The 13,501-nt window shown below is 43.1% G+C and overlaps 1 protein-coding gene across 1 annotated transcript in view; it reads right to left on the reverse strand.

Annotated features, from left to right (window-relative positions):
• The window catches only part of CDC25C (cell division cycle 25C), a 71,432-nt gene that overhangs the window by 49,277 nt on the left and 8,654 nt on the right, over positions 1–13,501 (reverse strand). Inside the window, exon 2 of the mRNA XM_089693991.1 lies at positions 7,401–7,637. Coding sequence (XP_089550117.1) covers positions 7,401–7,591 — 191 coding nt within the window. The 5' untranslated portion in view covers positions 7,592–7,637. The remainder of the gene's footprint in view (positions 1–7,400; positions 7,638–13,501) is intronic.

Here is a 13,501-nt window from a genome sequence, read left to right on the forward strand (position 1 = left end):
CCTGCTAACCCACTAAGAAAAAGAAAAGAAATGAGGGAATATTTGTTTACTATTTTGCAAGCTTTTGGATTTGGTCCTACATTCCTTACACTACTACAGTCATTATACAACACTCCCTCACAGCTCAAGTGTCCATCAGAGGTTACAGATCCCCGGTGTTCCCAAATCGATGTGGCACCAGACAAGGTTGTCCACTCCCCCCACTTCGCTATGGCGATACGCTCTCACCCTGAAATGCACAAGGTCCACTGCGGTCATCAGGAACATAAATGCTATTTATTTGCTGACGGCGTTATGTATGTTACCTCCCCTCTGACTACCATACCTAATCTACTGTCTCTTTTGCACCACTTCTCTGAACTTTCTGGGCTCTCTTTAAATTCCCAAAAAACAATAGCCTTTAATGTTTTGTTACCCTCTTCCATGGAACGACAGCTTAGGAATATATAGGACCTTCAATGGGCCCGCAGCTCTTTGCCCTATTTAAGGATTAACTTGACAGCTTCAATTGAGACCCTTTACCAAGCAAACTATCCCCCTCTTTTCAAACACCTTAAGGTAGATCCTCGTTGTTGGGCTGCTTACTGGATATCTTGGTTTGGCAGGATCAATTGTATTAAAAATTACAGATAAATATAAAGTTGTGCAGCGCTAAAGATTAAATATCCTCAAAATGGACATAAATAGATGATCTATATACAGTCAGTCTCTCTCTCTCTCTCCCTCTCCCTCTCCCTCTCCCTCATATATATATATATATATATATAGATATATATATATATATATATATATATATATATATATATATATATATCTCTATCAGTGACAACATATTTATTAGTGACAGTGTGGCGATCTGTCACAATGTGGAAAGGTTATTTCACCCAGAATTCTCAACAAGGCAAGGCAGATTGAGGGGCTCCGGGGTACGTGTTTGACACAGAGGAGAGTGGATTTTCACTTTCCTTATTTGTTTGTAAGGTCCATTTTGGGACCTGGAGATTTCAAAGCGATTTGGGAGGGATGAAATCTCCAATCCTGGGACCAGGTTTTGGGAATGGCCAGGACACTGATTGCACAGGTGTGTGCAGGCCTTTTCATAGAGGCCTACCCAGGGTTCTGAGCTCCACCTCGGCAGACTGAGTCAGGAGGGCTCCACCCTGGCAGACAGGAGGTCTCTGCCTTGGAGTCAGGAGGGCTTCACCAAGGAGAGGTGGAAGCCAGACTAGCTGTGTGCTAGTGGCCAGCTGTGTGCAAGAGCCATATTTTGGAAAGAGTCTGTAGGAGACAGACATAAAACGGTGTACAAGCCAGGAGGCTGAATTTTCATTTGCATGTGTTTGATGGTGGATACCCCTGCGTGGGAAGCTTTATGGAACATTTTCTTAAATAAAAGTGGGCTAAAAAGGCCCTAAAAAAGAAAGCTGTGTACATTTAACAAAGCCCTACCATTTGAAGCGAGCTCCCACAATATATATATATATCTCCATCTCTATCTCATCAGGATAATAAATAATCGTGAATGTCCAAATATAAGTTATCACAGTTCAAACGAGTATCAGTGGTTTCAATAATTTCAATAGTGGTGACTCTAGTATTCGTGTACGATCAAATATTCCGGTGAAGTGCGGGGTATAGATAAAATGCACACTCACCAGATGCGCATTTTAAAAGTGCAATGTATAAATAAGTGGTGATCTGCCAGAAATCCCTCTATGGTAGGATGGAATGCAGCCCAGGATGGATGGCCCTCATCTGGGATTGGGATGGTAGTCAGCAAGAGGTCCCATTTAAGGATAAGTTGGAAGGTGGTGGTTTACCCTCTTCCGGATACTGGGATGGTCACCTAGGCATTCTGGGAAATTAAATTTTCAGGTGCAGAGCAAAAAGGGATATTGCCCATAGTGTAGTAATTTGAATCCAAGTTTAATTGTAATCAAGGTTAAAATGCCATAGGGTAAAATTACATACAGTGTCTTAGCAAATAATGCATGCAGCTTAAAGCTGCTGAGAACACTGACCAGCTGGTATTCCAATATGGCCGCCGGACCAACATGATCCGGCGGCGTGACGTCATGGCGTGCAGGCTCCTCCTTGATGCATTTCGTACAACTGGTGCCTGCTCACTCTCCGTTGGTCTCCGGCATAATGTAACTGTTTCAGACCAACGGAAATTGGCACGCCGCGTTCATGCTCATTTTCCATTGATCTCCGGCAAGATGGCGCCCGTTAATTGCGCACGCAATTTTGGGCTATATAAGGAGCATACCAGACATCAGGCGGCAATGGCACACCCCTTTTGAGAACATACAGTTGTACAAAACGCATCGAGGAGCCTGCACGCCATGACGTCATGCCGCTGGATCACGGAGGTCCGGCGGCCATATTGGAATACCAGCTGATCAGTTTTCTCAGCAGCTTTAAGCTGCATGCATTATTGGCTAAGCCACTGTATGTAATTTTATCCTATGGCATTTTAACCTTGATTACAATTAAACTTGGATTCAAATTACTACACTATGGGCAATATCCCTTTTTGCTCTGCACCGAGCATTTCATTTCCCAGAATACCTTGGTGACCATCCCAGAATCCGGAAGAGGGTAATCCACCACATTCCAACTTATCCTTAAAGGGGACCTCTGGCTGACTACTATCCCAATCCCAGATGAGGACCATTCATCCAGGGCTGCATTCCATCCTACCAGAGGGATTTCTGGCAGATCACTGCTTATTTAGCATTTTATCTATACCCCGCACTTCACCGGAATATTTGATCGTGCACGGCTGCGAATACTAGAGTCACCATTATTGAAATTATTGAAACCACTGATACTCATTTGAACTGTGATAATTTATATTTGGACATTCACTATTATTTATTTATAACCCTGATTCACTAACACATACACATATATATTTTTTCTTCTTATATTTGGATCATCGATTGATGTCCTTTTGTCCATTTTGAGGATATATAGTCTTTAGCCCTACACAACTTTATATTTATCTGTTGTTTTGAAGCAATATGGTTTTCCTTTTTAGTGCAATAGCCGCTCTTCGTATTATGCGCCAATACCACCTTAATTGAAGCAAATTCTAAAACATTATTGCGATGGTACCAGATCCCAACCAGGACTGCAAGGATGCATCCATCTGCCTCACCATTGTGCTTTTGGCATTGTGGTCAAGTGGGTTCGATGTTCCACGTTTGGTGGCGATGTCCGATAGCAACTAGATTTTGGATCTTTATTTTTAACCTTATCTACATGGTGATGAGGGTGAATGTTCGCAGGAGCCCAGAGACGGCTCTCTCTTTCATAAATTTCCAATTACAGTGCCCAAAAAATCCCTTAAGTTACTTACTTATATGCTGTCAACAGCAAGAATCACTATAGCTAAATACTGGAAAAGATCAATTATCCCGCTTTAATATGTTAAGATCAAATTGAATCATGGTTAATGACAGGCTCACCTGTATTCTACACAATACTGACAAATCTGATAAAACATGGGACCCATGGATTCATTACATTTCAGTGCCTTGATATTTCCCGATTCGACTCACTTATCTCCCACTCATTTCTTTTTCTTACTTTTTACTGTCCCATTTTTTTTCCTTCGGTTTTGGGGCTCATTGAGCCTCCTCTTTACTCGTTCTGCAACATCTGTCATGTCTTCTGCAACGTTCGTTCTGTGTGATTCACAGGGCTACAGCCACTGCCTTTTATATATCTTGTGGACTTATTGTTGGGAATTTTCCATTTGCCCTACTCAGTTGTTTTTGAACAAACGCTTTAGTTTTCTAAGGTAGGTCATATGACGTCCTCCCATTCTCACCGCGCATGCGCAGCTTCGGGAGTGCGCAGATCAGCGGTGCGCTGTGTCCCTCGAACTGATCACCGATCCATGGAAAGAGCCAAAGACGTCGGCTCGGTCATGTGATCAGCTGTGTCCAATCACAGCTGATCACATGTAAACAGAGAAATGCCGGTTATCGGCATTTCTTTCCTCTCGAGCGGTCACGCTGACAGCTCGAGAGGAGAGCTGGAAACCAGCATTCCGCGGAGGGGACATGTACACTGATCATTAGGGCACTGATGATCAGTGTGCCCTGATGATCAGTGTAGCCCCAGAAGTGCCACCTGTCAGTGTCCATCAGTGCCAGCTGTCAGTGCTGAACAGTGCCACGTGCCAGTGCCCATCAGTGCACATCAATGCCACATATCAGTGCCCATCTGAGCTGCCTTTCAGTGTCACCCATCAATGCCAATCAGTGCCACCTATCAGTGCCACCTATCAGTGCTGCCAATCAGTGCCACCTATCAGTGCGCATCAGTGCCACCTAAGAGTGCCAGTCAGTGCCGCCAATCAGTGCCATATATCAGTGCTGCCTGTCAATGCCCATCAGTGCCACCTACCAGTGCCTCCTCATCAGTGCCAATCAGTGCCACCTATTAGTGTCCATCAGTGCAGCCTCATTAGCGCACATCAGTGAAGGAGAAAAATCACTTATTTACCAGATTTTATAACAAAAACTAAGAAAAATGTTTTCAAAATTTTCAGCGGTTTTTGGTTTAAGAAAAAATAAAAAACCCAGAGGTGATTAAATACCACCAAAATCAAGCTCGGTCACAAAAAAATGATAAAAATTTCACATGGGTACAGTGTTGCATGACCGCCAATTGTCATTCAAAGTGTGACAGCGCTGAGAGCTGGAAACTGGCCTGGGCAGGAGGGGGGTAAAGGTGCCCTGTAGGCTAGCGGTTAAAAAAACTCCTTCTATAAGAGATAAAAATACATGTAGCCTATATAATCTACGAACCACTCCCAAGGTCTCTTTGAGAGGCATTTTTCAATGCGGCCAATGTTCATTTTGTCCTTGGATACAATGTGGTACGCGTTTCGAGTTACCTAATGAGGAGTCATTTAACTCACGCTTTCATGCGAATTGTGACACCCAGGGGGTCATCTATCTTATGTTATGTTCATGTGGGGTGTTTTATGTTGGGAAAAAAAGTTCACCAGCTTAGACAAAGAATCAAGGATCATAAATACTACTCCAGTAATGGCAAAATTCTGACCCCAGTCAGTAGACATTTAGGCCTTTATCACAAATTTGATACCTCACAGATAAGGTTTTTGGCTTTGCATGTTGTGCCCAAGGACCCATGAGGTGGGAACTGGGACAAAAGAATACTCCAAAAAGAAACATTGTGGATTGAACGCCTCAAAGCCACCTACATGCACTGGCATTAAATATTGTCATATAAGCCGTTTCTGTAAAAATTAGGTATCAAATAAACATGCAGTAGTATATTAGGATCTTTTCTTAACCTCTCCACGCCGGCTGAACACAAATGTGCAGCCTCCCGGCGTCTGGGCCTAGACGCCGAGCGGCCGCACATTTGCGTTCTATTAAAAAAACACATCTGTGCTGAGAGCGAGCGCCCAGCATACATATGTCCGGTACTCACAGAAAAGGTCCCGATCTCCTCTTTCGATTGGGACCTTTCCCGATCATGTGACCGCCATGACATGGCGGTCACATGACCCTAAACCCCGCCCGCCTCCTGAAACCCTTAAAGGGCCGGGAGGCGCCGCTGCGAAGGGGTTAAAATGGTTATATAAACAGCAAATGTCAACTTAATCACCCTACATTGTTTGGCACTTCTTATGAACGTTGGGTATGTAATATTATATTGTAGTGAATACACGTGTTGAACAAACCTAAGCCAGATATATAATCAAATGTATTTACATCCTAAAAAAATACCTATTTAAATGCCTGGCTTTTTTTTTGCAATTGTAATTGTATTTTATGTAAGTGATTGTCTACCGGGGGGAACTTTTGTGTTTTGGGTGAGTTCCATGTCCAGACATGCAGCCGTGGGGGGCGTGTTGCATGGCTGACGGGTGTACATGTGCGTTTACAGAGGGCTCTTGGTTCCCCCTCTGCCATGCTTTGCGGCCCCTTCAGGAGGGTTGGGAGAGACTCCCCTTCCCCCAACCTCGACTGCAGGATTCGGCTCTTGGCCGGTCCCTCTGTGCATGTGCTGTCTTCCCAGTTCAGTTGATGACTCTGGGGGAAATCGTCTTTCCAGCGCGCTTGCGCAGTCTTCTAGGCCGGATCATGTGATGTCACACACCGCCGACATGCAGCGTGCGCGTCCAGATCGGGGGGTATTTAGAGTTAGGCAGTGTGACTCTGTTCTTGTAACCACAGTTGTGGGTTGATCACCATAGGAGAATCCCAGTGCGTCATTAGGATTCCAGGTAATGGATAAGGCTATATTACCTCAGATCAATATCTCTCTTCATTCCTTTTCTTTGGGGGCCATATCCTATTGTTTATGGGGGCCGACCAAATTACAAGGGAAGGAGATTGATCATTTGTATTTTGCTCTTTACAGTGCTACCTGCAGTGGGAGGCGAAAGGTGCACAGGCCTGTAGGCTTACCAGCATTCACTGTATGTGGATGGGAGTATATGGTCTGTATTATTGACCAAGTGGGGACCCCGCAGTCACTTTTGTGGTTTGACCATCACAGGAGGATATAGTGCACCATTAGAATTCCAGGTAATAGAGAAGGTTACAATAGTTCTGACCAACATCTCGTCGTCTTCTTTTTTCTCCTTTCCTTTATTTGGGGGCCAAGATCCTATCGTTTATAGGGGCAGACTAGAATATTAGGTAAGGAGATTGATTGATTATCTGTTGCTCCTTACAGTGCTACCCGTGCCGGGAGGCAAAGGGTATATGGGCCTGTAGGCCTTCCTAGTGTCCATTGCGTTTGGCTGGGATTGGACAGTCTGCACCAACCGACCGAGTTGGACTACATCATTGAAGACCAGATATTTTGAATGTCCACACAAAGTGGAATCTGCATTGTTGTTAACCAGATTTATATATTTTTCAAGGTACTTGTCTTCATTTAATTATTTTTAAAAACCTTTTCCATGAAAGACATGGTTCCTATAGGAGTATGGATTGAAGGTCAACTAATTAATAAACAAATAATTTCTGAACTATAAGACCTAGTGAATATTATAATATTTGAGGGCTCCTGTAGTGACCTGCAGCAACACTTTAAAAGCAAGCCTGGGACCTTTCCTTACCGGCATATATGAGGTCTAGCAAATTTATTTGAACATTTCTGGGCCTTTTCCATTGAAGGCAATATAACTTGGCCCTGAATTATGCTTTCATTTCTACATTCAGTTTTATGTCAATGCAAAATTGTAACCAGGGTCTCAGACAGTATAATTGTATTGCTCTTAAACACCACAGTAAAATCTGGTAGCTGCAAGAATTGCATTTGCGGTATACATACAGCCGCAGCTTTTGTAGTTCATGCCACATTCGTACAAAACATGTGCATAATACTTATGTGATATTTACCCATTGAAAGTGCTTAAGTTACTGAAGCCCACCGCAAGGTCAGTGACTGGTGTTAATGGCTGCTCTGGAGAAAATACAACAGATGCATCTCTGTCCCTCAGTAGATTTAGTACCATTCGACAATTTGTGCGGAAATTAAGGCCAGTAGACTTCGAGTAACTGTCTGATGAAAAAGAGTGTCCATCTGCCATGGCTTTACGATTCTTCACCACTTGTGTGGAACCTGGAGAGCAGTTGCTGAAGGACAGATGAAAGAAGTTTAAGTTTACAAATTAACACTTTAATTCTTACACTGGAAATGCAATAAAAAAAAAACAAAAAAAAAAACACTGCTAGCCATTTACTTTACAAGCTGACTGCCCTATGTATTAGGAGGACCTGCTGAAACAATTCATTCAGGCCCTGCAATACATAATTAGTTTGTGGAACTAATGGAGAAAGTAAAAATCTGGTTGAGACATGTAAAGCTTAAACATTTTTTTTGTAAAGTATATTGGGAAAAGATTAGCACCCAAACCAGTTTTTCATTTCTGCCCCTGACTGGAAAGTTCCCCTTACTTCTTGTTTCAATTATAATTTTGTCATTGTGACAGGAGGCACAGTGGGTACATTGTGTACAATGGGTACATGGCAGGAAATTGTTAGGTGAAAATCCAGCAGGGAAAAAAAAAAAAAAAAAAAATAGGATTTCTGTCTTACTGTACATGTAAAGTAGTTTCCAGGAGAACATTACAGGATCAAAGGATGGAATATTCTGAAAATCCAGGAACCAACTGGTTATGCTGCTTTCTTCAGGAGATTGGATACTGCCAAAAAAAAACTGTAGGGACAGCCCAATATAATTCCTCCCATACCCAGCATGCCTCAGTTTGGTTAGCAAGCAATAACAAAAGTGGATCATAAGAAAAAAAGGGGAGGAACCTGTGTTCTGTAATGTTCTCTAAAAAGGAAGGATGGAGTATTTAGGAACCAATGGGGTGTACAACATAGCAAACAAAAGGCTAACAGGACTAAAATAAAAACCAACAGGTTAACAGATAGATGGCTCAGCAGAACCACCCGACTATCCATAGGACCAAAGCTGGCATCAGCTAAGGCCTGAACCTGGTAAAACTTAATGTAGTGTGAACAGAAACTCAAGGGGCTGCCTTCCAAATCTGAGAAGCAGATATCTGATGTAGAAAAACCCAAGAAGCACTATCTGATTTGGTAGAGCATGCCTTGACAAAGAGCACCTTCTAAACCAGTGGAAAAAAGGGTTTTCTCAATTCCAGCACAGAATTTGTGACCCACCAAGCCAGGGCAAGCCTGGTCCTTCTGGTCAAGCATATGGGACAATCCAGAGACTGCACCCTGTTGATAAGCAACAGTCTTGAGTAAAATTGGGTATACAGAACTGCCTTGAAGGAGGACACCATTAAGGGTATGACCCTAATGCAAGAAAAAAAAAATATATCAAGGGTCAATTGGTCATGGACTGGAGACTCTGAGGTTTGCCCAGGGGAAGGAAAACCTTGGACGGGCCCATTTTGAAGAACAGACCCAAATACTCAAGTGATAAGATGGTTCCAGCATGGTCCCCCTGAAAGGACATATGTCAGAGACTCTTCACGCACCAGTGGTCTGCAGACCAACATTTGAGTCTAAAAGTTGGCCTGATAGGTGTCAAAAGGAGACTCTGACATAATTTATCCACAGACCCATCAACACAAAGCAGGGAAAATTGTCAAAGTTCAAAAAGGATCAGCCAGGATAAAAAACAGGATCCTGAGACATGACCTCAGACCAGACAGCTAAGGTCTAACAAATGGAAATAGTTAGAAAAGGCAAAAAGCAGAGCAGGGCTTGCAAGGGAGAGTACGACCTTGAAAAGGGCTTCTAGCCTTTTGTCCAAATGGTCTTTAAACGTGGGATATCCTCAGCAGGTACAGTCAGAATCATGTTAAGACAGGAAATGGAGTTCATGACCATGACATGTTAAGCTGGGCAAAACAGCTGAGCAAATGAGTTTTTCCGGGCTCGGACAATCCTTATACAAGATAGAATGTAACACGAAATGCGCTGGAAAAGACTTAAGAGGGTGAGGGCTCTTCAAAAAAAACAAACAAAAAGGCTTGTCTCCTTAAGAGTACCTAACACAGTCAGCTCCAGATCTATGAATGTGTGGATTGCATCAATAAGCATCAAGATGGTATCTTTAAGTTTTAGGGTTATGTCTGGAGACTGGGAGGACTTGGTAATAAGGATAAAAGTACAATCCTCCTCATTCTCAGCTAACTGTGCAACTACAGCCCCAGGAAAGCCAGAGATAGACACTGGAAGAAAGGGCTTGTAAGCATGTTTGCAAGTCCAGCAATCAGAATCAGCCAATGTAGCTTTGATTTAGCACATACATTCTGACTTGAAAGCACAAAATTCCTCTCAGGATAAACAAGAGGAAGGTTTCACCTCTGAAGGGGTTTTAATGGAGACCCCCGAGGCGTGCTGTGACTAAGGCAGGGGACAATTATTTACAATAGTGTCATCAGGGTCTTTACGCATGACTGTAGCTGCCCCCCTCCCCACACTGCTAGTTGACTGTACACCGGTCAGATCCAATGTTCCCCTGCTCCTGTGATCAGCCATGTATGGGTTACGGAAATCCCACAAGAGCAGGGGTATCAAACTGGCGGCCCCCCAGCTGTTGTGAAACCACAAGTCCCATCATGCCTCTGCCTTTGGGAGTCATGCTTGTAACTGTCAGTCTTGCAATGCCTCATGGGACTAGTAGTTTGGCAACAGCTGTAGGGCTGCTGTCTTGCTGGAGCAGAAAGGATTAACTACAGATAAAAGAGTGACCACTACAGGTAGCAGGGAGCTCTGTTCCAGATGGCGGTGAAGATGTGGTAAGGTGGTGGTACATGCATGCGCAGTAGGCACAACTTAGAAGATGGCCACACAGACCCATTACAGAGCCTGGGCCCGGTAAATGCCATAAAAAAGGTCCCAACCCTGCAACTCCCGCTGCGGTTAACACAGAAATCTGGGTTTTGAAAGACAACCTCTGCACATCCAGGCTTCCCAAGGGTGCAAGGTCCTGGCTTACTAAAGCTCTTATCCTGCAGTATCCCACCAGAAAAAGGGGTTGGGCAGACCTTTACTCTTTGTTCATGTGAGTTGACCACAGCCCTGAACCTGTAAAGCACTCTGCAGCTGCCTCATCTTGTTGCATGTGCCTAAGTGAGCACTTTGAGCAGAGTACAGTGTTGGGAGGCACATTACAGACCAGCCCTGCATCTTTATCACTGGAAGGTCTAAGTAAAGCCTCCAAGACTATGCAGAGAATGAGCTAATCCTGAAAGTGGTTCGAAAAGTACAAGGTTTCTTACCCTAATGCAATCTATGCATTAAGGTACAATAACCGTCTGCATGCAGCTCTCCCCAGCCCCCCCTCTAAATACTTACCTGAGCCCAATCTCGATCCAGCGATGTCCACAAGAGCAGCATCTCTCTCCTCACTGGACAGAAGGCAGCAATGGGAGCCATTGGCTCCGGTTGCTGTCAATCACAGCAAATGAGGAGAGAGCGGATGGCGGGGCTGCGCTGTGTGCGTCAACAGATGCACAGAGCTGGCTGGAGAGTGAGTACACCTGAGTGCCTTCAGAGCAAGCAGCTTGCTATGGGGGCACTTGGCAAGACAGAGGAGGCAGAAGTACCAGCAGGGGGCCCCAGAAGAGGTCCAGGTTTGTCAACAGGGAATGCTGCAGCATGAACATCATTTCTAGATTATAGAAGGCAATATAGCAAGGTAAAGAAGAAGGGCAAGTTCAGCAACTCACATCTTCTAAAAGTTACCCTGTTAGAAGGTTCACTATGTATGTTAGAGCGTACCGGTAAATAGAAGAGGCAAATCTGTATTTTCCAGTAGCCAATTTGTAGCTATGCATTTCCCCAACACATGCAGTAGTGCCTTCCACTCACCGCAGGATATACGTAGAAGCAAGGGAGACAGGTATTCTACTCATGTGAATGGTTGAATACTTGCAGCAGCCAGACAGAAGCAAATAGATGGCATATCTACAAACAACTTACTAGAAGGATAGATTACCACTATTACAGGTATGCGTTAACATATGACGGGACTCCATGCTGACAGGGTCACTGAGGAAATGCGGCTGATGTGACATGCAGACAATGAAGTACTTTTTTCTGATAAACACCTGAAAACAAGCTGCAAACACGAAGGTCAAAACTTGCTGACTGCTGGTAATATCAAACCACAACCATGCCAGCAGGAAGTAGAATGAGTAACACTTTTAAAGCACAAATATATATTTTTTTACTATCATTTTTAAAGTCTTACCAAACCCAGGACCCTGCATTCACTATATCCAGTCTTCCACAGTACACAGAACATGGAAATGCAATTATTTTAGTAAATATAAACTTCTAAATATCTTTTCTCATCAGAAGTATATAGCAGTCTTGTGACTTGTATCAGGAGGAAGAAAGAAGAAGGAAGGAAAGAAGAAGGAAGGAAAGAAGAAGGAAGGAAAGAAGAAGGAAGGAAAGAAGAAGGAAGGAAAGAAGAAGGAAGGAAAGAAGAAGGAAGGAAAGAAGAAGGAAGGAAAGAAGAAGGAAGGAAAGAAGAAGGAAGGAAAGAAGAAGGAAGGAAAGAAGAAGGAAGGAAAGAAGAAGGAAGGAAAGAAGAAGGAAGGAAAGAAGAAGGAAGGAAAGAAGAAGGAAGGAAAGAAGAAGGAAGGAAAGAAGAAGGAAGGAAAGAAGAAGGAAGGAAAGAAGAAGGAAGGAAAGAAGAAGGAAGGAAAGAAGAAGGAAGGAAGGAAAGAAGAAGGAAGGAAAGAAGAAGGAAGGAAGGAAGGAAGGAAAGAAGAAGGAAGGAAGGAAGGAAGGAAAGAAGAAGGAAGGAAGGAAGGAAGGAAGGAAGGAAGAAAGAAGAAAGAAGAAGGAAGAAGGAAGGAAGGAAGGAAGGAAGGAAGGAAGGAAGGAAGGAAGGAAGGAAGGAAGGAAGGAAGGAAGGAAGGAAGGAAGGAAGGAAGGAGAAGAAGAAAGAAAGAAAGAAAGAAAGAAAGAAAGAAAGAAAGAAAGAAAGAAAGAAAGAAAGAAAGAAAGAAAGAAAGAAAGAAAGAAAGAAAGAAAGAAAGAAAGAAAGAAAGGAAGGAAGGAAGGAAGGAAGGAAGGAAGGAAGGAAGGAAGGAAGGAAGGAAGGAAGAAAGAAGAAGAAGAAGAAGAAGAAGAAGAAGAAAGAAAGAAAGAAAGAAAGAAAGGAAGGAAGGAAGGAAGGAAGGAAGGAAGGAAGGAAGGAAGGAAGGAAGGAAGGAAGGAAGAAAGAAAGAAAGAAAGAAAGAAAGAAAGAAAGAAAGAAAGAAAGAAAGAAGAAAGAAGGAAGGAAGAAAGAAAGAAGGAAGAAAGAAGAAAGAAAGAAAGAAGGAAGAAAGAAGGAAGAAAGAAGGAAGAAAGAAAGAAGGAAGAAAGAAGGAAGAAAGAAGGAAGAAGGAAGAAAGAAAGAAGGAAGAAAGAAGGAAGAAAGAAGAAGGAAGAAAGGAGGAAGAGGAGAAAAAAAAAAAAAAACACCACACACACACACCACAACAAATTTCAAGCCATGCACACTAAGCTGAGCATGTGCAGAGTGACTCCTAGAGCTCTGTACTACCAGCAGATGGAGGAGAGGATCAGAGAAGAAAGGATCAAAACAGCCTTTTTACACAATGCAGAGGATTAACCCTTTAGATTCCACAGTGAGTATAACAAACATGCTTTACTGCATATACAGACTGATGTTTACTATTGTGGGCTTAGTAACACTTGAAAGTCCATGCCTACCCTTTATTGTGCGTTTGCAGCCATTGATTCTAAAACTACAATATCACCTGCTTCTTTAGTTTGTTTATGAAGCAAAGTCTATGCAATGACCGTTTTGGCATTGGTGAATGAACAGTCAAACTGACATTGAGATTTGCAGGCACAATAGTTTATTCAAAGGGAGTATACCCTCAAAAGAAATGATAAAGATATACAATCAAAAATTGCCCACATTGCTGAACTCCACTCTGGTAAAAAGTAATCCCCTGTTGGCACTTTTCAGAAGAGTTAGTCTCCCG

The sequence above is a fragment of the Staurois parvus genome, unplaced genomic scaffold, assembly GCF_062004578.1.
Source record: "Staurois parvus isolate SC_StPar_1 unplaced genomic scaffold, SC_StPar_1.0 ptg000025l, whole genome shotgun sequence".
Lineage (NCBI taxonomy): Eukaryota > Metazoa > Chordata > Amphibia > Anura > Ranidae > Staurois > Staurois parvus.